Genomic DNA, 22,537 nt, shown 5'->3' with positions numbered 1-22,537 from the left:
TTTGGTGTACTAGAGCAAGATGTTTCCAAACCGTACTCAAAAATACCTTGGCAGTGTTTGACTACACAGACATAAACCTCAAACATTGTAATGGCATACCCCGGTTTCACAAACACTACAGGACTACTAAATAGATAATATAATGTATATTAATAAGTTGTATGACTGAGAACTTACTGAACCAGTGAAACACCAGCTTGGCTAGGCTGATATACAAGCTAGATCTGATAAACAGAAGCACGTTTAAGCTGATTGAAGATGTTTTATTTGTCTGGTATTGGAGTTTGCCTCTTCTTTCCTGATGATCTTCGGTGCAAACCTGAGAGAGTAATGATTTCCATAAGCAAGTCTTTTGGGACAAGCTGAAGCAGATTAAGACAAGCCCTCGAATGTAAAACAGATTTAAAGAATGAGTTCCTACAGGATTACGAACATCTCGTGCTCGAGCGGTTTGTTGTAGGAGATTCTGGGGAAATTTGCCAGGACTTTTACCATGAGAGAGTGAGAAAAGAGAGCTCTTTACTAACTGTGAAATCCTTGTCAACTGATTTGCACTGTGTAACTGTTTTATTTGGTGATTTGCGTTAGCTTTTGGAAACTTAGATTTAAAAAGGAATTTTTAAGCCCTCTTACATATGACCGGGAGTTTGAGATTGTATACTTTGTCAGTAGGAAGATACTTTAGCAAAACCAAATGAATCAATATTAAGCTATTTCATCCTCAGAGAGCTAATTGCCCTTAGCATTATTCCCTTACAGTTTTATCCAATGACTGTTTATCTTCGTAAAAAAAGAGCGTTTCTTGTCTGACACTTTTTTTAATCTTTATGGCTGTACATTGTAATAAAGGATCCTGTCTTGGGGCCTCAGACATTATGAAGTATGCTAGGCTGTTAAGGCAGGTGCACATATTTTAAACACAAGCCCTGTAAGAGTGGCTTTGGAAGACCAGAGGAAACGTGTGTGTGTGGGGGGGGGGGGGGGGGTGTTAAACAATTTGCAGGCTTAAAAAATGCGTCTGGGAAGGTAAATTTGTGTTTTTGGCTAAGTTTGTTGGAGCTCTTATACATGAATAACTACTTGTTCAGGAGTTATAGGCTATTAACATAGTTTATCCTTTTTTATTTTGGTCTTTTCACCCAAATTGTGGTGCTTCTCTGTACTGGGAACCCACATAAAGCACCACAGTCCAACATGACCATCAGGTTTTAACCAACCAATGCAGGTATTATTTGTAATCATTTAGTTGACTAATAATGTTGACTAATGGTAGCAAGTTTGGAGATAAGCAATGGTTTATTGACTGCTTTATCAAGAGACCTTTGTCCTCTTTTTCGCACTTTCTTTAACAGGCGTTTTCACTGTTCTGCTAACTCAGACATGACTATAGTTAGGCAAATATAAAACCAGGAAAAACTTGGTTATTGGAATTGGTATAGTCACAAAATATTTACTAAAATGTGCTCATTCAAGTACCCATAGTATAAATAATAGATTGTTACATTTATTCTATGCTGTGCTTATACTTTAATGTTTTTTCTCCTTTTCTGCAGGTAAAGTACTATGTGACAGTGGAAATGGGGAAGACTATGGAGTGCCATACCCTGGTCCTGCCTTCAAGGAGGTCTGGCAAGTAAAGGTTTGGCCTAAAGGTCTGGGGCAAGCCAAGAACTTGGTTGGTATCTACCGCCTCTGTCTGACTGAAAAGACAGTGAGCTTTGTCAAGCTAAACTCTGATGCAGCTGCTGTTGTTCTCCAGCTGATGAATGTAAGACGTTGTGGTCACTCTGAAAACTTTTTCTTTGTGGAGGTCGGCCGGTCTGCAGTAACTGGCCCTGGAGAGTTTTGGATGCAAGTGGAAGATTCTGTGGTAGCACAGAATATGCACGAAACACTGTTGGAAGCCATGAAGGCCCTGAGTGAGGAATTCCGACAACGTAGTAAATCACAGTCAGCTGCTGCGGGAGCAGGTGGAGGTGCCACTGCATCAAATCCTATCAGCGTTCCATCTCGGCGTCATCACCCAAACCCACCACCTAGCCAGGTTGGATTTACAAGACGTCCACGGACTGAACCACCTGGAAGTACCGGAGGTGGACATAGCAATAGCACCTCTCCTAATCCTCTTCACAGCTTTCCCAGAACTCGAACATCCAGTGATGGTGGAAAAATGTATGATGTAGGTGCTTCCTGTTCAAGTCTTACCACCAATGGATCATGCTCAAATACCCCTATACTGAGATCGACATCTGTTCGAGCTCCAACCCCAGTTAAGGCACAGCATGCTCTAATGAGATCCTCCTCAACTCCAGTTGCTTCAGCTGCGCCAAGCCTGCCTTCCAGCTCTGAGCCTTCATCTGAGTTTTGTGGAACTGGAAATGAGACAGGCAGCTGTGGTGGGGGTGGTAATGGTAGTGTGTATAGTCGAATACCTCTCCGGCAGCTTGATGTTTCAGGCTCTCTCAGCGACTATGGATCCTCTGATGAATATGGCTCTAGCCCCGGTGAGCACTCTCTGCCAACACCAACAATGCAGACAGGTTCTGCAGGTAGCTCAGGTGGACATTCTCTTGGGGATGAGGCATCTAACTACATTCTTATGGGTCAGAGAGGGGCATCTAAACCTCAGCTACCCCACAATGCATTACCACAGACTAGGAGAGTTCTGAGACGCTCTTCTAGTAGGGAATGTGAAGCAGAGCGTAGGGTAATTAGCAAGCGGGCCTCCCTCCCCCCCATGGCCTTAGATCGACTGGCAACTCTCCGTCGAGATGGAGAGGAAGCGGTTGAAGAGGACGACTATGCAGTTATGACCCGTACCACCAGCCAAGAGTCATTTGCTCCAAGGCAAGGTTCTGGAGCAGCAACAGGTGGAACGGGATACTTAGAGGTAGCTCCAGACATTATATGTGATGCTGGGACAGATGGAACTGCTGCCATTGGTGGAGGTAACAGAGCAATTGATAATGGCTACATGTCTATGTTGCCGGGAGTAACAGCTTCCCCAGTTTCCCTTTCACATTCTCTCTCAGTAGCAGTATCAGATCCTGAATCGAAACCTGCCGATGACTACATGGCCATGACCCCCAATAACAGCATTTCACCCCCCCAGCAGATCCGCCCACCACCTTCTGGCACAGATGGCTACATGATGATGTCTCCCAATAGTAGCTGTTCGCCAGATCAGCGAGGGGTTCCTTCAGCCTGGATTGGCAGTAGCAGTGCAGAGAGCCGCACTGGCAGCGATTATATGAATATGTCACCTATTAGTGCCCGCTCCGCCAATTGCACACCACCACATGAGCCCTTCACACAATCTGACCTGCGTCCTCAGCAGCCTCCACCTAAGATGGTATACTCTTACTATTCTCTACCCCGTTCCTACAAACATAATACATCAACACACTTTGAGGAAGGGCAAGGAAGAGGGAAGCTTCTGGTTAATGGAGGTAGAGGGTTCGGTGGAGGTAGAGGACTTAGTAATAGCAAGTCCAGGCATCAGGAACCACCTGTTGGACGACATCTGTCCCTTTCATCATCCTCATACTCCTCCAGTTCAGCTAGCAGTGAAAGCTTAGGTGAAGGTGAGGACAAAGCTGGCAAGGTGAAAGGAGGAGTAAGTGCTACTGCAAAAATTACTGATCAGGGCCACTTGCAGCAAAGACAAGGTTCTGGAGGTGTTAAGCATTTTGGTCAGAGGGGTCGGCCACTTAGCTTGTTTGTGGACATCTCTAAAGCCAACACTCTTCCCAGAGTTCGTGAGACACCCCTCCCCTCCGAGCCAAAGAGCCCTGGGGAATATGTCAGCATTGAGTTCAAGGGTGAGAGGAACATACAGACAGGAAGAAATGGAAACAGAGGACTTAAACTTGATTCTTCTGTTCTACCTAGTGCACACTGTCCATTACAGAGGCCAACCTCTTGTGTTGCTGGCTTCTTGCCCTTCTCTTATAGCTCATCCATCCTCCCGTTAACTGCCACTGAGTATGTCAACATGGAGTTAAGAGCCTCTCCTTCCCCCTCACCCATCTCTCTCACACCACTTGGGTTTCCCTCATTTCCTACCCCTCCTATCACACCTATAGCAGCCCCTAAAGCCTGTAATGAGCATAGATCAACAGCTGTAAATGGTGAGGAAGCAGAGGTTGAAATGGGACATAGAAAAACCAGGAAGTCGTCAGTTCCACAGTCTGGAGATTCACCTACAGCTTGTGGTGACTACACAAAGATGGCCTTTAGTCTGAAATCGGACAAAACTTTAAGTTCTATATCTTCAAAAGCCTCTTTGCCAGTTCAACCTGAATCAGTAGTTCCTACCCTAGGATTAGGAATGGGGCTAGATTTTCCCCTTGCCAAAGTTCCCAACCCAGACCACGGAGCTAAAGTAATACGAGCAGATCCTCAAGGTCGTCGGCGACACTGCTCTGAAACGTTCCAGGCTCCTTCCTCACTTCCGCCTTGCTCTACGACGTCATCTTCCTCTGCATTCCCTGATCACACCCAAGCTATAGTCCGTCGGCTTGGTTTTGATGGTATGCTCTGGGGGAACAGCTCAGCAGAACTTTCAACTCAGTGCATCAACCCTGGAGTACCTATCATATCTGCTTCACAGGCATCCATCATGGAGCAGGGCCTCAATTACATAGACTTGGACCTGGCTAACAAGGAAAGCACCAACACTAACACAGATGGGCAAGCAGCTGTCCACACACCTGTTGCACGTCTCTTTTCCTCTGTGCTAGGTGGTGGGGCCGCAGGGGGCTCTGTGGGAACCGGAGGGTCTGGCAGTAGCACTTCAAGCCTCAACACATATGCTAGCATTGACTTCTACAAGTCAGAAGAGCTACGGACACATCAAGGCAGCAGCAGTAGCAGTAAAGATGGTACAGGTATGATCATTTCTAATTACAAACTGTTGTTGACTAAGAACAGTATTAAATGCTAAAATCAACATGGTCTGTATATTCTTTCACAATATTATATGTTACAGTTTTTGTGTCTGATTTATTTCTTAGCACACAACATATGTGGCTGTATTTGTACTGTTTTTATCTCAGCTTTAGTTCCACTTTAGTCAATAACAAGTTGTGATGATAAACTGGAAACAGGGCACAGTCTGTTCCATAACAAAACTTTATGAGGCCATGGTTCATTTGATCCTTTATTCATATTCACCTGGTGTCTCTAGATACACAAGCCTCCTGTCTGGCCTTACAGTGCCAACAAAACTGATCAGAGAGCCACGGGAAGTTCCCTTCCACAAATTGTATAACCATTGGTTTGTCTGCCGCCTCTGTCATTCTCTGCCCTCTTAAATTTAATTTATCCTTCAAAATGTATTTAAGAAATGTCCAGTGTTTATCTTAGACCTAAAACATTAATGTGTCTTCGATAGTTATGTTTATAGAAGGGTTAAAATGTTTTCAGTTATGGTCTGTATATACAGTGTTTGAGTTCCTTATGCACGTCCTTAATTATGTGTATGGGATTGTGGCTATGATGTTGCTTGCCATTCGGTGATACAATGTTTGTCTAAATTGTCTTACGCATATGTATGAATAGTAACGGTGTGTGAATCAAAGTGCAGTAAACTAAAGTCTAAATCTGAGTGGTCAGTTCTTGTTATACGTACATTTAAAGGAGTAGTTTCCCTTCAAAATGAAAATTCTGTCATCATTTACTCACCCTCTTTCATTTAAAACATGCATGACTTTCTTTCTTCTGCAGAACAAAAAAATAAGATGTTTTGAAGAAAGAAAGTCACAAAGGTTGGAAATGACAAGAGGGTTAGTAAATGATGACAGAATTGGTGACACTCTGATGTGTCTTGGTAGAAGCTTCTGATCTTAAAAAGTTTTGTCAGTTTTTTTAAAAGCTTCAGTTGATAATATTGCCATAAAGGACAGAGAATGAAGACCCATTTTTGCTGCCATGCCCATGAGTGGGCGATTCGCAGTTAGTGGTCAGTATGGCATTGGCACGACGGGGGAATGCAGTAAGCTGGCTGTGAATGTTGTGAAGGGGCCAACATGGTCACAACCGCTAGCCCCCCTTTGCTGCATGAAATAAATGATCCTTTTGTTCATCTTCTCCCTCCTTGGCTGCCGTGTCCGTGTGCGTGTCTATGCCCTTGCTTGTGTGTTTCAGCTTCAGCAAGCTTGAACTTATCGCTCCCTTGCTCTGTTCCCCCCTTTTAATAAAATGCCTCTGTCCGAATAGAGTAAGAGTGCGTACAAAAATAGATTTAGGGAGAAACGGTTGAATGGGAAGTTAGCTACCACCCCCACCCTTCAATTTGAGGAAGGATTAAAATGAGTGAAAGGAGGAGGGAGAAGGGTGAGAAAGAGATGGCACAATGGGAGTGAGACAGAAAGAGATAGACAGATATACTTGGATGTGAGAAAGGCAGATGGAGAAGCGACGCAAATGTGCGAAACTTTGTACAGATCAGGTTTCATTTGTTTGAGTTTACATTTCTTTATAAAGCTAGCACTATACCAATTGGGCTAGTTTTCATTGCTATAGTGGGAATGATAATTAATGAAAGCAGTTTTTTTAGCCTTCGTCACACTGTTGCACACTGTCCAAACTTCTAGCAGTAAAGAGACGGAGAAAGAGAATGGCAAGTTGTGATACAGAACTAAATGGAGAAAAGAGAAAGTTAGAGGGTAAAGAAAAGGAGTGGCAAAAGAATGCCTATGAAATTAAATGTCTTTGGTTTAGAGCGGTATGTAGAGTTTCTTTTTTGTATGTGGATAAGAAAGAAAGTAACCAAATTCATCAAAGCACCATAGGTATTATACACAAAGTATCATACACGCTTAGAGTTACACCTACATTCACGCGCACTAAGAATGTTTGAAACTCTTGCAGGACTCCGTTCTCCTTGTGTGGTAGTGCCACGTGTCTTGAGTGTGCCTTGAAGAGCCGTGGATTTAGGTAAATTCCTCTACAGTCCCAGTTTGTTAACAAGGAGAATGAGAAAGATTATACATCATAGATCATCATTCAGCCACAAAGACGGCAGTCATCTAAAGGGAGGGTTATGCGCAAAATATACTGAGGCTAGAGCATTTTTATCTCTTAATTTCATACACAAATACACATAACCACATAATGTGCCTACGCACACAGAGACTTGAACTGTTTTGTAACTGTGCCCTACACTCAAATAGTTGCTTAACTTAGTTTTTATAATGTGTTTTTTACCTCTCTTGGGCGTTTTGCTTAACTGGACCACAGTTTAGATATCCGCCAAGCTCTGCACGCAAACACAAACGCACACTTTTGGACACGCCATCCATTTATTTAAGGTCATCTGTTATGGACCAAAAAACCTATGCATACACTTACTGTAAAATGTACTTTGGACTCTAGAACATGCACGAATAGCCCACCACATCTGGCTGTAGTTTGATAATTATGAGAGGCTTTGAATAACCTGTAATCCCACTTTCACAAACACTGAGCAGTAAAATGCCAGAATCTGCTTTTTTTCGCTCAGGTTTACAGTATACCCAGCTTAATGCATAAATCAGATTCCCTGGAATAAATTATAAAACAATTTAATGACTAAATCTTAAAAACGAACTTAATCAGATATATTTATCTATTTCACATTGTTTTCTACCATCCTTCAACCTAGTCGTCCCGAAGGACCCATATTTCCTAATCTTGTTTTTGCTGGTTCAGACTAAAATAGTGGTCAAGCAGATAGAGATGGAAAGTTTGAGTATGCATTAGAGAGACGATGGAAAGAAAGATATAGAGAAGAGAGGACGAGGGGTCAGATTTGACAGTAATCCATGGTTATTTATGAAGGGTTGAGAAATCGTCCCGCAGGACTCTATGTCCCGGGCAGCGTACCCTTTGGAGCTGGAGTGTGGCCATGTAGATGTGCCACTTGATCTTCGAGGGCACAACATGTATCTTGAATAATATTATCAGGATGAAATACCATTCAAACAACTGTTGCGTTGTCTGCACTGCACTGATACAACAGTTCCGATGTCATTTGAAAAGAAGATTTTGAATCCATTTTATATATTGTGATTTATTATATAAAGCCCTGATTAAATGGTCTGATGTGCCCTTTTACAGTGTTCTATAAAACACTGCTAAATTAGGTTTGAAATTGAAGTTGTTAAATAGCACTAGTCCATGAGGGCAGGAAGTAGGACGGGCTAGATAAGGTAAATTTGGTTGCCCTTGTAGAGCAGCTGAGATGGAGGGACAAGACTGGTGTCTGTATGAGTTCACACCTGGACCTAATATATCTGCTCTTATCCTGCCTGAGCGAATTTGAGTTACTTATACATTTACTTACATTTACTAATACTAAGATAATAAATAGTCCCCCATAATTATAATCTCAGAAATAAATGTTCAGGGTATTGGCTGTTAGCCACTGCTCGGTTAGTCCCTTTACAAACTCATGGCGTTAATGTTGCTGGCAAAGAACACCCAAACAGAGCCTCAAATCTGCAATGTTTACACTCTTTGTGGAAATTACTCTTTAGGTTGTCTTTGCAGTCTGCACATTAAACTGAAATGAGTGAAAGTTGCCACTAGCCTAGATGAATGGAAAGCTTACAGATACTTGTTACAGATAGGTTGTTTATAACTTCTTGAAGTGCATACTGCACATTATAGCAGATGTTTTTAAAATTCAGTTTGGCCAAACAGGCAGTTTATTTATTGAATGGTCTCATTCTTTTGATTAATTTAATTACATGCAAATTGTAGTACAGTCTTACAAGTCTCAGATCCTGGTCACTAGTGCATTTTCATTTGAAAAGGGAGTTTTCGTTTTCAAAACGCTATTGTCCACACTAGCTTTTTCAAGCGTTTCCCAAAAGCTGCCAATCCACACTGAAACATCTGAAAACGCTTAGGCCTACATCCATGTGAGTTACTGCGCACGAATAAATCCCAAAGACACGTCAGCATGTGTTTATTTACTTTCTGCATTATTATGTCGTGTCAATGTGGAGCTACGAGGTAGAGATGAATCTCCTTCAACACCCAAGCAACACTAGATCACTTTTGCTTAGGTTCCCCCATATTGTTGATAAGCGCATATGTGTTGTAAATACTGTCGCTGTATTAGCTTCCCTGTGGGTAGCGCAATACACGTGAATTTGTTGACTAAGCAAAAACCTGTTACATCATGTCACTTCATTAACTGTGCATGTGCTAAAGCACTCTTTTGGCTCCCGCGGGGTATACTACTGGGCTATACTAATAGCTCAAACTAGACTCTGAGGTAACAGCTTGTTATTAGCCGTTAGCACATAGCGTGCTAGATACATAGCTGTTGACGTGCCAACGTTAGCTACATAACACATTTGCAGTCACCCAAAACACAACGCATGGATGTGAATGTGTTTAGTAACCAAAACAAATTTCTTTCTGTAGTTATATTATATGCTTTGTGTAATAGGTGCAATCACTAACTTACACTCAACTCGCTATGGGAATAGTGCCTAGCATAGTAACTGTAGATAGCGATAACATTAGTCTACGTGCATGAACTAAGGAATCAGCAACTTTTGACTAATAAGTTAATAACTAATAAGCTCAAAAGTACAGGACAATAAGACAAAATGTACATATAAGACTTTCAACCCGTAGTGTATACGTCCGTCAGATATTGATTTGTGTTCGGGCTCGTGTCCGATCACTTTTTCTCTTTTCCTCTTTGTGGTTTTTGGGGGCTCTGCCATGGTGATGGTTTGGAGACTTGCGTTGAACTAGATCGTTTCGTCTTATTGTTAGCTGTTGGCCTACTTCACCCAGGCTACGAGTAAAACGTGACGTATGCCTTAAAGCAGGTGATGGGCAGGGCTTGTGAACCTGCCCGCACACCAAAGTTACAAGTGTGATTAGGTAGCAGCGGCAGTAAAATTCCTCCAGTTAAGAGTTGTCCTAACACTAAAATAATGTTTGAGAAATTATTTTAAGGTCGAAAAACTCCCTAGTGTTGCATAAACACAAGACTATAAAGCTGCGAAAGTGAAATTGACTGCCAAACAATAGCTTCTAGTGATTAATTATACCATCTCAATCTAAAGTATGCATGAACTGTCATTAATGCTATCAAACAGGATCAGCTGAAAACAACTGCGTCACATGATGAAAACCGCTTCGTGGTTTTTAAACCACTCCGTTTTCGTCATTCACATTACAACGTGAAAACAGCGTTTGTGCATTTTCGAAAAACACAAAAACGCCTTCTCAGTTTGGACGAAAGGCCAAAACGGAGAGATAAATATGCGTTAGTGTGGATAGCGTCACAGGTGCCCCTTTGTGATATCCTAACACAAATTCTAACTATAATGTATTCTTTAACAAATATATTTTATCATCTGCTACAATAACCAAAACATTTTTGCTGATTTGTGCTGGACCAGGTGATGCTGGTTAACAAACATGGCTTTTTGGTAAAGCTGATTGATGAATAAAAACTTGCTGATTAAGCTTTTTAAGAAGCCTGGAGTCAGCTTCCAAAACATAACATTTAATATTTTTTGCAGAATTAGTTTTTTTAATGTATATCATTGTAGTAACACTTTGTGTGCCTGACAATGATTGCATCAAAGTCTGTCGCAGTCAGTTACGCTACCTTATACCATACCTACAATCCTCAGGGTCTAGGTGCGATTCCCCTCCCCTGTTTCCACCTGTTTCCACATGCCTGCTTTATGCTTCGATGGCCCTGCTTAACTCAGCAGAAGTGAATGAAGAGTTGCAGTTTTTCAGCGTAAGGCCATGCAGCAGAATAAAACGAACAGGGTAGAATTGAATCCCACACACACAGACTGTGAGTCTGGATGTTTGCCCAGCTGTAAATGTATTATACAAGTGCCCAGCTGTGAGTTGTACTATGTGTGTGTGAGAGAGAGAGTAGCATCGGCTAATGCCCAGGGATATTGTCTTTTGTCTTTTGATGCTTCATCTCTCATTGACTGCACAGAGGGATAGGAAATGGCTGGATTTCAGATAGTAAAAGATAAATCCCTATTTTAGGCAAAGCAAGTGAAAGAAAAAAAGAGGTCTTCTTAATACACCTCAGGGTAGAATGGAACCGCATTAATGCAATGCATTGCCAAACATTGTGATTCGTGTACTTGTGTACAAGAGCCAGAATGAGAAGTGAATGATGACCATATGAATCGGATCACTGTCATAGTAAAAGCAACAATTGCAAATCCATCTGGAATATTGTGTCACACTTTAACCAGAGTATATACTCATTTAATGATTCCATTGCGCAACTTAGATCAAGGCCAATGACACGATGTATATATGGATCAAGTGTTCAGAAGGAGAAAAAGAGAGAAAGAAAACGAGGAGGACACGATGTTGTGGAGTTTAAACTGATGTCTTATTACGTCAAAGAAATTGGGTTACACATCGTTGTCATAGCAACTCTTATGAGCATTCCTCTGTTTCCTTTCCTCTATGACCTCAAAAAGAGTTCTTGCCCAAGCTTTCTCTGCCAAAGAAAAATCTTTTTAAAAACACTTCTTTTCTCATCCAATCTATCTTCTGGCACTTCACTCTTCACCATCTCATCGCATTGAATTCATGCCTTTTTCCATTTTCTATTTGCATCTACAGTTTTTGTTACATAATCTGGAACATTTTCAATCGGTCTTTGCATAAAATCACATAATCTTAGAGATCTCAGTAATCTCTGTACATTTCTATTATGTATGTATATAGATTAGTGGTTTTGAATGTTTCCATACGTGTATTTGTGTGTGTTTATCCACACACGTGTATGCGTGTGCGTTCGTGTGTGTGCACTGTAAATAATCTCTTTATCTCAGACCTGACAGGGCTCATTCTGTTGAAAGTGAGGGTGTCAGCGGAGACCGCAATGACAGAACGATGGGCAGATAAGAAAAGTAAAGCAAGAGTAAGGGAATACCGGTCTAATACAAGTATTTTCTCTTTATCAGTTTGAAGTTATTGGAGTTAGGATTTATTCATTCTGTTAGGTACAGTCTGTATTTTTCTCGTAAGCTTATGAGTGTGAAAAAAACGAGTGTATGAGTGTGTGTTTTTAATGTAACTGGAGTAAACAACACGTCAAATTCAGATCTAGTTTAACAGGTTAAAGGTAATGGAAAGACCCACTCCCTTTCTCAATTCCAGGGCTTTAATCGGATGTGTGTGGGCATAGTCTTGTTCATGTCTCTTAGGGGTCAAAGCATTGCTCAGTAAGCACTTCTGTGATGGTTCACATAACCTGAGTGATGAAAAAGGATTAGATCCCTTACACACAGAGCAAACTGTACCTGGACACAAGACACAGATCTGATTGGTGCATTTGGCAGTCACAAAGTCCGTAGGAGTATCTATGTTTTTGTGTTAGTGGAGTCTTATTTGTACCAAAGGTTACACTGTAAGAAAATCTAGTAAAAAAACAGGGTGCCAGAAAACACAGTAAAATAGAAAATGTAAACATTATAACATGATGTGTTTTATGCTTTTTTACAGCCATGTTTTAAATTTGCAGCATATTTTCTGTAATTTGACATGTATTACCCTATTTCAAAAGTGCATTTAATCTGCTAAATAAAACAGTAAAATCACAATTTTGTACAGTGCATGCACTACTGACTGACATTCAGCGGCCGATGGGATTTTAACTCATTACGAAAATCAGCATGCCCTCTCTTTTTCCACATTTCTGTCTTAACCACACCTATTTTGTCTTGTCTTAAAGCATAGTTAAGACTTCCTATTTAGTGTTTGTTGGTCAAGGAATACACACACATGCTCAATAAAATGTCCATAAAAATGTATAGGCTAATTATATTTTAATACAAACCCACATTTACCCGTTCGTAAGGTAACATCTTTCTGCTGGTTTGCAAAGTTAGTGCTTTGTAAATGGAAAAAAGAACAGAGACAAGCTTAGCAAAAACACATTTTTGATAAAATACAGGCTCAAATTCAGTCATTATGTATTCACCTTCACATTGCTATTTTTTTGGAATACATTTGTTTTACGATTTCCATCTAAACGTTTTCCATTTAATAGTTTACCAAACTTCAAAATGATCATAAAACCATGAAATCGTACATACTTCTCATTTACTGTTTTTCAAGTCTTCTCTCTAAAAAATTACGCAGCTATGTTTTATGTCACAGTATTGCCGTCAAACCTATACCATAGGTGCTGTATTTGATTTGACAGCTACATACTTAAAAGTGAAGGGTGCCATTTTATTTTGGTATTTTGCGGTTTTGCGGTTTTCTCACTAACCTATTGGAAAACTAAAGAAGACTATTCACAAATCATCTTAAGGCTAGAGGTAAATCTCCAAACTTGCTGATTTAAGAGAAACTCTTAAAAGTAATGGACATGTCAGTCCTAATTTTAGGGTTCCTACATTTTTCTCAACAAGCTTTTTGTTTTATTCCTTAAAGCAGCTCCGAAATCTGTGAAAAGTTACTCTTAATAGTCACTAGGACAAATCGCAAACAAACCTAAACACACAAATGTGTATGTTCTGTTACAGAATGGAGAAAATCTGTATAAAGATTCTAGTTCAAGTCCCGACTTGTGTCCGGGGCATCCCTATAGAGCTATATTCTATATACATGTAATACAATGATGTAAAATTGCTGACTGAAGTGAGATCTTTGACACATCTTTAAAGTGACTGAAACATCTGTATAAAGTACTTTTGCTGTTTTTCCTCTTTTGCAATGCTTGATATTGCTTAATGTTTCTAATTGTATTTCCCTGTTAGGTGCTCAATACTGGCTTAAGGCATGATGATGGTTGTATTCGTACTCTGGAGAGGGGATTTTGCCGTTAGACTGATAAACACACACGCATATTGTTTGTTAGATCTATGCGTCCTTTTCGTTGCCGACTAGGTTTGCTTGTAAAGAGCTTATGGCTACCGGGCCTCTGGGAAACTGATTAAGGTTTGCAAATGAATCATTTTTCCCATAGCCTGGATTTTCTGTGTGTGCGCGTGCGTGTTCGATGAATGGAATAGGATCAGGAATCAGACAAAAGTATTAAAGCATCAAACATGTTATCTAAACAACAAAAACATTACGATTAGTAATAATAATAATAATAAAACATTTTGTAACCAATACTCTTGAATTATACCCATCAAAGGCAATGTCAACTAACCACAAATATTTGTACATGATCATGCATGTAATCTGTTTGCACACTTCCACATTTTGTCTATGCAGCTGTGTAAGAATAACTGTGGACAGTTTGTGTTCAGTGACTGTAGCCCTCTAGGACTGGTTTAAGCTTGTCGGGGGATGTTGAAAGAACATACTGGGCCTCAGGCTGAGTTATGTAAAACTCTTATACATTAAATTAACTAAATCAACCTGTCTCTACCCTTATCTGCAGTCAGAATGTGAGAACTCTCCCATAAAAGCTGCTTTTTCTCAGAACCATGGCTGTGTGTACAGTGTCCTGTCAACCTGTCAAAGACTTCATAAAAATTGATGAGATGCATACGCTCTTCACTCAGGACTCGTCTTTTTGGTCTTTTTCCCTTGCTCTGTTTTTACTTTGGTTTTCTGCATTATTTTAGACAGCCAAGCACCTTTGCCATTCAGTATTTTATTACTTTTCCTGTCCGTTTCTATTGTTCTAGATATCTTTTTCGATTCCGTCAGCGTACCTTGTCTCATTTCGAATAGGCAGCGATAGAAAAGCTTCTGGAGTGACGGACAGATGCTTAAAAACATCAGCTAGCCACTTACCTCAATATTTGCGTCATTCTAGCTCATCTCTATTTTTTCCCCTTTAAGCGCTCCCGCTGTCCATCTTTACACCGCTCCGTCTGTTTCGTAATTACATTGAATGTTCTCTCTAAAACATCTTGTTTCTCTTCCGTGCCCGTGTTGTTTGTGATTAAAAAAGGGAACAGCGAGGCTAGATTTTTTCAAACACATGCATTTAACAAACAGTCTTTGGATAACAGACTGAAACGGTTACATTTATCTTTCCACGTAAGCCTGGTTCGATTATAAACTGTTCCGGGTTCGGCTTGGTTGTCTAATGAATGAGCGGTATCTTGTATTACCAAGGCAGCGTGTGATGCGTTTGTGTTTACATTCAGAAAATTTTCGTTATCAGCCCTGCGGTGGAAAATGCAACCATTTACGTACCGGAGTGGAACGATTAAACAACGAGAACGATTCGACACGATGGTGGAAAAGCGCTCATAGAGACGAATAAATGGGCTTGCAGCATCTCACCATCTAGTCATACGTGAGAACAAGCCACTGATCTATATAAATGACTGGATTGTGCCTAGAACACTAAACCAACGGTAGGAGGTGAAGCCCCTGGAACCGATCGCACCGCCATCTTGGTATGCCCAACTGACAGATAGCGCCATTGACATACACTGAAAATGACGACCTAAAATAACCAGTTTTTCAGTTTTTAGTTCACATGTGTGTAAATGGTTAGAAATAAAGCTTCGTGGCTTAAAGAACATATACAACCTGTATTTATTTATCTATATTTAGATTTTAGGATAAGCACATATGACGCATGTTGAGGTGTCTCGTAAGGGACCGGTGAGTTTCTGTTTTATCATTAATATGTAATAACTCCCTATTCCTTTATAAGGACGTTTGGGTACACCAACATGGTGGCGCGTTAGCTTCAGTGTAATGACATCATGAGCAATCCAGTCATTTATATAGATCAGTGGAACAAGTGCAGATTAAACCCAGTGACCCAGGAAGCAGCACACGGCATACCTGAGCCCATTCTGTACACTGTGTTTTTATCTAATTGTCTACCTTTTTGTTTGTGTGAATAATGACTGTGTCATTCATCAGGTGTGTTTGTGGGTTTGTGTTCTTGTCCGTGTGTGTTGGCAGGTTAAATACTGCAGGGCTCATGTGACATGCTTTATGACTCACCCTGAAAAGATGGGAAAAAAACTTTTACCACCCAGTTTAGTTTTTTGCTCTCTTTAAACCTGTTTCCATACACAGGTTTACAATACAATGGGTCTCAAAAGTGTTTGGACCACATTTTAAAATGTGTAAATGTCATGCATTATATTAACAAAATATAAAACGATAATATTTATTTTGAAGACCAAAAGCACAAGCACACTTCTAAAGCAAAGCATTAAAAAAAAGAAGTTTGTTAGATTTAAAGGTCCAGTGTTTCATTTTTTGGATGATCTATTGAGAGAAATGCAATATAATATATATATAGCTATGTCTTCAGAGGTGTATAAAGAGCTTACACAATCCAGCGTTATGTTTTTATTACCTTAGAAGCTATTTCTATCTACATACACCACGGGTCCCCTTGCATGTAATTCGCCATGTTCTGTCAACCGTCTTAGTGTTTCGAAAGGGAGGGCAGGGGTGGAGTGAACGGTTGGTTGCAATTCTCAACCTTGCCACTAGATATTATTGACTGGACCTTTAAAATGGGAAACGGTAAGAATAGCTAAATGTTAAAAAGGCATTTGGACATTTTTTGGTTTTATGGTCTGAGGAATTTCACATGTGGTTACTACAATTCATGTCATTTACATTTTACATTTATGCATGTGGCAGACGCTTTTATCCAAAGCGACTTACTTTGAATTATATTATACATTTGTTTCTAAGTATGTGAACTTGAGCATAACTATATCGTCTACTAAAATGATCTCAAGACCAACTAATGCAGTAAAATCTCACATTTTATAGTGTAGTGTAGCTAGTGTAGTTCCCATTTCCTTTTTGGGCTATTGCATTTAGCATTAAATAGACACCTACCATTAGCATTCAACCTACCAGTTAAGTTCTTCTGAAACTTTATATAAAACAAATCAAACTTGAAATCGAAGAATTACAAGGCCTAAAGGCCTCATGCATACATGTGATGGCTGTTAAAGAGATAGAGAGTATGTCTTGGGTCTTTATCCCTCTTTCATAGACAAGCCACAGAGAAAAAGAATTCTGTCTTTTCTGTTTTGTTCATGAATAAATATTTGTTACTGACTATTGCCGCGTGCGTGCGTTGAGCAGACAGGCTGTTAGTGTAAAGTACTGAAGCATGGTTATGTGAATCAAAGCACTGGAGTTACACAGTGTAACTTTAAACTTGCAAACGGAAAATGAGAGAGAAAGCAAGAGAAATAAACTAATTATAACTTGTCAGTTGGTAAGTTGACATCCGTATTTTGGTCATGGTTTTTTAAGTTGGAAGGTCATGACTCATGTTTAAAAGCGAATTCTGTCCAAAACCCTGAGTTCATGACTGTAAGCATACGCACACGTTTACTGCATTGTCTAAATAAACCCATCCCATAAACTTATCCTGTTTTTGAAATCGTTCCTGAATTTTCCAAAGGAAGGTTTTGTCAGATTTTGCTTGGCCCCCCCGCACACACAGTCTATAAAAGTTTTAAAGGAAGATAATACACACATATTATGTCTCATGACTTGACTTGTGCATTTTCTTTTTACAAACATGGCTACCTTTCTGTGCTGTTGGTTTCGCTGGCATTCATTTCAAGGTTCAGTTTACAGCAAAAGTTGTGCAAAAGTGCAGTAAGCACATGCGGGGCGGTCCCTTTGAAACAGCCTTGGGTTACATGTCAAGCCTAAGGACACATCAGTGATCACAACTATGATCTCAGGTCAGTTTCTTTACAGGATACTGCATATGCTATATGTGACGGTTATGTGATAGATGTAATTTAATTTTAGAGGGCTTCATGGGGATATTTGAGGTCTTTTAATTATAGAGTGACATTATTGCTGTGCTATATTATATCCTGCCTGGAGTTACTGAAGAGAGAGAGAGAGATTTATGTTGCATGTATTTTTAAACACTTTAGTAAAAGCGGTTGATCTTGAGCAGCAAGTTAAAGGTTACAGATGAGTCAGCAAAGTGTGTGCGTTTCGTGTTCATTTGGGGTTTTGACCCTCTCTTTTTGCTCTAATAGAGTACCTCTGTTTCCTTCTCGCTTTACAAGGCCGTCGCAAAACTAAAGCCGGTATATTCACACAAGCAGACATAGGATTTGTACCTTGTTAACATTTACTCACAAATACTGTTTCTCACCTACAGAGAACACAATGTATTAGTAGGGCCATTACTACATTTTTACGAGACCCTGGACAAATGTTTTGGTGTAAGCCCCTGTCCTCCGAGTCCAATAAGTCGGCTGTAATGCAGAGGACCATTTTACCCTGGTTTGATGTGTCATTTGTTGAACTTTTTTATTATTTTACTTATTTACTTGATCTTGCACATGATTTTGTGGACTACAACAGTGTGCTTTTGCTGAAGGAATTCTCTATGTTTGTGTGTGAGTGGGTCATGTGTCATGCAACTGAGTCTTACAACATTGACATAAAACAACAGCTGTGGAAAGAACACAGACACACATTTATGCACACAGACATACATATTCCAATGATGAACACACTATGTCACTCAAATGTTTGGTGTGAAGTTGTTCAGTGATCAACAACATCAGGTTGTAAAAAGGAACATCAATGACATACTATTATAAGAGTTTGTCACATGCTAACTCTCTCTAGCTCTTTTACACGCACACACATGGCTTTCTATACATTATTTTGTATACTGGATGCATTACATTCTAAATGCCAGTATGCGATTTAAGGCCTCTCATCAGCTTTTCTTCCTGTGCACCCACTCACAGTCTGTCCCTGACGGTACTCTCTGCCACACTAAACTTATGTGTGCCGTGCAGACAGGCGGATAAAACATAAAACATGTCACAAACCAGACAGAGAGAGATGAAGAAAAAAGGGAGTGACAGAGAGGCAGAAGGGGAAGGAGGGTCCCAGAGGCATTGTTAAATTGATCAGTGTACAGATGAACGAACACATTATGAAATATGAGATGGATGGATCTGTGATCCATCTCATTACTGTACTTACTGTAGTTTCACCTGCAGCAATGTAGCCGGACCGCAAGCGTGTGTCATTAACATTAAGTTTACAAATCCATTGATTATTCTAAAATTAAATCCCCCTGTTGTCAAATCAAATCAAAAGTTTTTTAACCAAGAACAATTTAACTGAAATGCTACATTTTGTATAATGCATGACTTGAATAAGGGTATATCATTTCTAATTTTATTCTGAGTACATTTCATATCTAATTTGTCATTACATCTCCATGCCTACAATTTAATTTTTTTATGTCTTTAAATGTAAGATATGTTTGCGCTTTGATGATCCCCTGATGTTCATCAATGTTCATCGATTATTCATTTGGATCTCTCTATCTCTGTGTTCCCTTCAGTACGACTTGTTCTAAAATGGGACTAAAAATAGCGCAGCGCTGAGAGGAAGAGAGGTGGAGGGGGCAACCTTTTAATAATTAGAGCCGAGACTACAAAACTGAGAGAAACAACAAAAAAGAACATTAGTCAATTTTCAACTACTTCCCAATGTCACATCATGTCATTTGTGGTACATCAATAACTACTTCATGTCAAATTCATTTATTAAATTTTTAAATCCTGAACAAGACGTACGTTTAACCGTAATTTACATTTTCCTTCTAATTGAAATGTAACATTTAACTGCATATTCTGTACCTACATAGCAGTAAAAAGCAATGTTCTGTAGATTCATCTATGATAATGTGGTAGTATGAGAATCGACTATTTTAACATTTTCAGCATGATTTAATATCCATGCATTTGACAGTAATTCTCCATTATCTCAGCTCTGACATATCATCAAATATTATTTTTTACTCATCTTCAATGTCACGTTTTGCCTTGAATTTGAACAAATTCATTGCTTTTAAACAATATTGAAGGAGTTCCCATTTATTCTTAGCTCTTATTGGCTGCTTTTCATTATTCAGTCAAAGTCAACTTTACAAAAACATTTATTAAATGTAAAACGCAAAAATTACGTTTTCTTCTATGATAAAATGTAGAAGAGCATGCACTTCATATCAAACGTGTTTTAAGATAATAGGAAACATTTTACTCAAGTGTTCTAAAAATGTTTAATGGTAGTTGATATGCATGAGATTAGCAGTATAGCTGTATATATTTGCAATAAGTAGTTTATGATCCAAACCTTCATAAAGTAGTTAAATAGTAGTTATCATTTTGAAACTCTTATTGAAACAAAAACAGAATTAGATTTTTTATTTGGTTTAACGTCTTTGCACAGTAGAGTACTGTAAGTCATTATAGACAAAAATAAGTCTAATACTGTAGTAGCATAATGTAGAACATTTTACATATTACATTTTACAGAGTTACAACATGTGTGCTCCCAAAAACTGTGCTCCCTGAAAACCTATGACTTAACCATTCTAAATGCTATGCTGTACGAGTTAAACTACAACAATAGTATATTTATGAATGAGTGCCTCGAAAAAATCTGTATGTCAGATCAACTTAAGCTGGGTATTGTTTTCAAATGTTTAATGTAAATTAGTTTGGCCTTTGCTGTGTCTATCCAAATGAGCTGTTCTCTTTTTACAAACAGCACAACATGTGATAATGAGGGGATGTTGGGTAGAGAAACGGCTCACGTGTAGGCCTACTTTATGAATAATGACCATCAATCTGATCAGCCCTGTGCTATTCAGTTTTCTGCAAACGTTTTTTGTCACCGAATTAGACGTATAGATAAATACAACATGACTGAAGTATATTTGTGCTATGTGCTTTTTCTCCTTTGTCAGGCAAAAATGTGACAATCCATTTACAAATAGAACATTTTCGAATTATGTGAATGAGCTGACAAGACCTCAAAATCTTACATACTTTAACTTTTCATTACTTTTACTATTCTTACTATTCTAAGATAGATAGACTCAGCAAATGTTACACTTGATTTTTTACACTATTGTGCAAATGTTAAAGTGAAAATGTATGTCATGTTAAAATATTTTTTTTCCTTTTTTAGAATGTTGATGCCTAGTCATGGTAGTGTGGATTTCTGGAACAAGAACTGCTGAAGCTCTCCTGAATGCCTGAGAAGAACAAGAGAGAGTGGAAGGTGTGCACAAGGCCCAAACAACCTCACAAGCACTTTTTACTAAAGACTCTTCTGAAATCTGTTTCTGCAACAAATGGGAACATGTGCCAAAAGAGAAGAGCAACAACACGTCTTTTCTGTCCAGACTCTTGACAGAATAGAACAATTGACCAGAATTGGAAAGAAGAATGAAGTCTGCCAACCCAGATCCAATGGCTTTGACCCTTGATCTTCATCAGTAACTTGAACAGTGCGTGTCCAGTATTTACAACAGGGATTGAATGATTGAATGAATTCACAAGTGTTCAACATATGTATCTACACAAAGTGCCTTTCGATCGTCGCTTTTTGAATAGACATTGACTGGAAAAACTCATGTTCTTGATATTCTATTTTTATGTAGAAACTAAATAGGAAAAGGTCTTTACCACCGTGATGGTAAGATATCAAGAGCGCTGATCGTCTGTACATGATGATAAAAAAATTAAGTAATTCTGAAACTCACATGATGTTTAGCTAACATGGCATCTCGGTAATGACTTGTACATCAGCTGTCCACTCTTACCCCAAGTTTGATACGTTCCAGCTATATTTTAGCACTTAAGTGCCCGTCTCGTTCTTTATGTGTCTCTTTTCATCTCTCTCACTACTTTCTGCTGCCTTCCCAGTTGCGCCCTGAAAGGAGCCGGTACCAGACATTTGGCTCAGTGACATTAAGGGTCTATTTTTATTCTAAGGGTGGGGCAGTTCTGTGATGGTGTCCTGCAGTAACTTACCTCGACTGGCACGCAAGGATGCTCGCAGACCCAATCTGTACTGGGCTATACTTATAATAGTCTGGAACGGGGGTGTTCAAAGTTGACAATCATCCCCACACACTGTTTAACAGTGACAACCATTACTGGCCATAACAATAAACAAAAATGTGTGTAAAACTTGCGTCTGAATTATGTGATGAAAATGTTTTTTATTATTTAAAGAACGAAACATGTTTGGCTCCCTATTCAGCCTCTAAAGGCCCTCAAACATTGAGAAACTGTTTGATGATTAAGTGAGTGTTTCAATATTTATGCCTTCCAGTTGGTAAGAGTGTGTGCTTATGCGAGTCTACATTTATACTAATAGTGTGTTTGTTCTTTGGTTTTACTGAACAACTACTGGGTGTTCTGGGCCGCGTTTCCCGAAACCTTATCGATACGTCGTTCTTAAATTGTACCTTAAGCTGTACTTTATCGTTAATATGTGTTTCCCGAAACGTTCTTAGTTAAGCATACCTTCTGTAAGTCTGACGTTCAGGAGGTTGGTCCGGAGCGCTCTTAGCCACACCTTATCACTGTTCGCCCCCATGTGAACTGTGAAAAAAAGCTTCTTTACATCGTAGTCTACACAAATACAATTCTAAAGTTAAAATATAGCTGCAAGCAGCAATTATCGGGTTTCGAGAAGTTTAGGCAAGTAAACGTCGACCAGCCTCAGGGATGGCAAACTAACATATCCACAATCGACAATACAACCCCACACCCAGAAA

General features: G+C 39.5%; 1 protein-coding gene across 4 annotated transcripts in view; it reads left to right on the top strand.

Annotated features, from left to right (window-relative positions):
- The window catches only part of LOC306896111 (insulin receptor substrate 1-B), a 36,724-nt gene extending 14,776 nt beyond the window's left edge, over window positions 1-21,948 (top strand). The window contains exons 2-5 of one of the 4 annotated variants that reach the window (XR_013786871.1): window positions 1,554-1,675; window positions 1,811-4,889; window positions 20,938-21,206; window positions 21,272-21,948. Coding sequence is in view for 2 of the 4 variants with exons in the window: in XM_079459801.1 (XP_079315927.1) it covers window positions 1,554-4,889; window positions 20,938-20,945 (3,344 nt within the window). In the remaining 2 variants the exon portion in view is untranslated. Of the gene's footprint in view, window positions 1-1,553; window positions 4,890-20,937 lie in introns of all 4 variants that reach the window. The other 3 variants (XR_013786872.1, XM_079459802.1, XM_079459801.1) reach the window with 3 other exon arrangements.
- Window positions 21,949-22,537: the final 589 nt, after the last annotated feature.

The sequence above is a fragment of the Barbatula barbatula genome (genome assembly GCF_947034865.1).
Source record: "Barbatula barbatula genome assembly, chromosome: 1".
Classification (NCBI taxonomy): Eukaryota; Metazoa; Chordata; class Actinopteri; order Cypriniformes; family Nemacheilidae; genus Barbatula; species Barbatula barbatula.
Note: the sequence above shows the minus strand (reverse complement) of the source record. Positions and strands in the feature narration are given on the sequence as shown.